Source organism: Octopus bimaculoides, chromosome 18 (assembly GCF_001194135.2).
Source record: "Octopus bimaculoides isolate UCB-OBI-ISO-001 chromosome 18, ASM119413v2, whole genome shotgun sequence".
Lineage (NCBI taxonomy): Eukaryota > Metazoa > Mollusca > Cephalopoda > Octopoda > Octopodidae > Octopus > Octopus bimaculoides.
In genome coordinates, this window is record NC_068998.1 from 12,950,248 (window position 1) to 12,952,329 (window position 2,082).

General features: G+C 36.3%; 1 protein-coding gene across 3 annotated transcripts in view; it reads right to left on the reverse strand.

Annotated features, from left to right (window-relative positions):
• Positions 1-36: 36 nt before the first annotated feature.
• The window catches only part of LOC106874937 (NAD(P)H-hydrate epimerase), an 871,776-nt gene continuing 869,730 nt past the window's right edge, over positions 37-2,082 (reverse strand). For all 3 annotated transcript variants that reach the window (XM_052974456.1, XM_052974457.1, XM_052974455.1), the window contains one exon: positions 37-1,383. In XM_052974456.1, coding sequence (XP_052830416.1) covers positions 1,064-1,383 — 320 coding nt within the window. In that variant the 3' untranslated portion in view covers positions 37-1,063. The remainder of the gene's footprint in view (positions 1,384-2,082) is intronic.

Genomic DNA, 2,082 nt, shown 5'->3' on the forward strand with positions numbered 1-2,082 from the left:
ATATATATATATATACATATATATAAAATAAATGAATACTTTAGAAAAAATCTATAGTTAATCAAAACAATAGTAATGCAACTTACATAGACAGACAATGAGGCTTTGTAGATTTACTGTGGTCTTGAACATAGTGAGTGGATTGTTTATGCCTTTTCCAAGGTGGGTATTAACAACATAATCTGTTGTGGATAGCTTTCTTCAGCTGGGAATTGAAACTGTGTCCACAGGCTTCACTGGGTAGTGTGAGGCCCTTACTGTGTATACTCCAGCTACACACATTCAAGAACAACAACAATAATCACAACAACAATGATGCTGAGAATGATGATGATGATGATGACGGTTATCATGGTGATGGAGGTGGTGGTGGTACCAGTGCTGGTGGTAGTGGTATCAATGCTGGTGGTGGCATCTGTTATTTACCATTATTATTATTAGTAGTAGTATTGTTAGTATTATTATTATTATTATACCAGATACACTCACCTGTAAACTGTTTACATATATATTCTTTTATTCTTTTATTCTTTTACTTGTTTGACTGTGACCATGCTGGAGCACCCACTTCCTCACCACTATCTGTACCATTGCTGCCACTGCTGTCATCATCATCATCATCATGCTCATTCCCATCATCATTCTCATCATCATCATCTTGTTCTGGATACAAACACTATTACCATTATCATTTAGGTAACCATCATCCGCCCCCACCATCACCCAAGTTCATCATTATTATTATTATCATCATCATCATCATCATTATTATTAGTGTTATATTTCCATGTTTTTTATTTTTTATTTTAGTAGATAAGATTTAAAATATTAAGAAATATTGAGAGAGAGAGAGAGAGAGAGAGAGGGAGAGAGAGAGAGAGAGATAGTTAAATATGCAGATATAGAGTGAGGAGAAAGAGACGAAAGAGAGAGAGAGAGAGAGAGAGAGAGAGAGACAGATGAACAAAGATGCAGAGATAGAGATATAGAAAGAAAGAAGAGAAAGAGAAAAGAAAATAGATAAACAGATATATAAATAGAAAATAAAAGGATGGACGTGCTTCTATGAGGCTGAGGAAGCTGTAGTATTGGTATTAGTAGTATTAGTAGTGGTGGTAGTAGAAGAAGAAGTAGTAGTGGTAGTAGTTGCGCTAGTATTGTGGGTAGATGACTGGTGCTGTGTCTTCAGCTCCACCGTACAATCAATGCCGGCATATTGGGGTAGGTTTAGCTCGTACCGGAGTTCCAGGGTACGTGGTATGTACCGACCTCCCAGGTAGTGATGCTGGCCTTGGAAGTGACGGGCACATAACTTCGGGCAGGTCAAGGAAATTAACATTGATGGCTGTAGTCCATCCGGGCAGCCGTTTTCAATGTCCCAACCTGAATAATAAAAATAATAATCATAATCAGGATAACAACAACAGCAAAAATAGCAACAATAATAATAATAATAATAATAATTCTTTCTACAAAGCCTGAAGTTTTGGTGGGAGGGGATAATTGATTATATATGACCCCAGTGCGTAACTGGTACTAAAATGATGAAATGCAAAATCAACTTTGGTAGATTTTAAACTCAGAATGTAAAGATGGGTGAAATGCTTCAAAGAATTTCGTCCAGTATTCTAATCATGCTTCCAGCTCACCAAATTCATAATAATAATTTCTACAGATAAAAATATATCTATCAAAGAATTTGACAAACTAAGGAAATATAAGACCTGGAAATTGAAATACAAAAAATGTGGCATCTTAAAATGAGAGTTGTTCCTGTTATTGTAGCTGCCCTAAGTATGATAAAAAAGGGATGTTAGAAACATCTAGATAAGATCCCAGGAGAACCATGTCTCAGAGAAATCCAAAAGATTGCACTGACAAGTACTGCCCAAATCCTTAGAAAAAACCCAATCCATTTAAATGCCTGTGTTGTATTACATGAAGATATTCTGCTACTTCCCCTCCCCAAGCTTTCAGTCATACTTTAACATCTCTTATCCTTCACTCACCCCAGGACACTGGGTGTGTCTCAGCAAGTGACTGTAACAAACATGCAGATTAAAAGTAAATAACAACAACAAC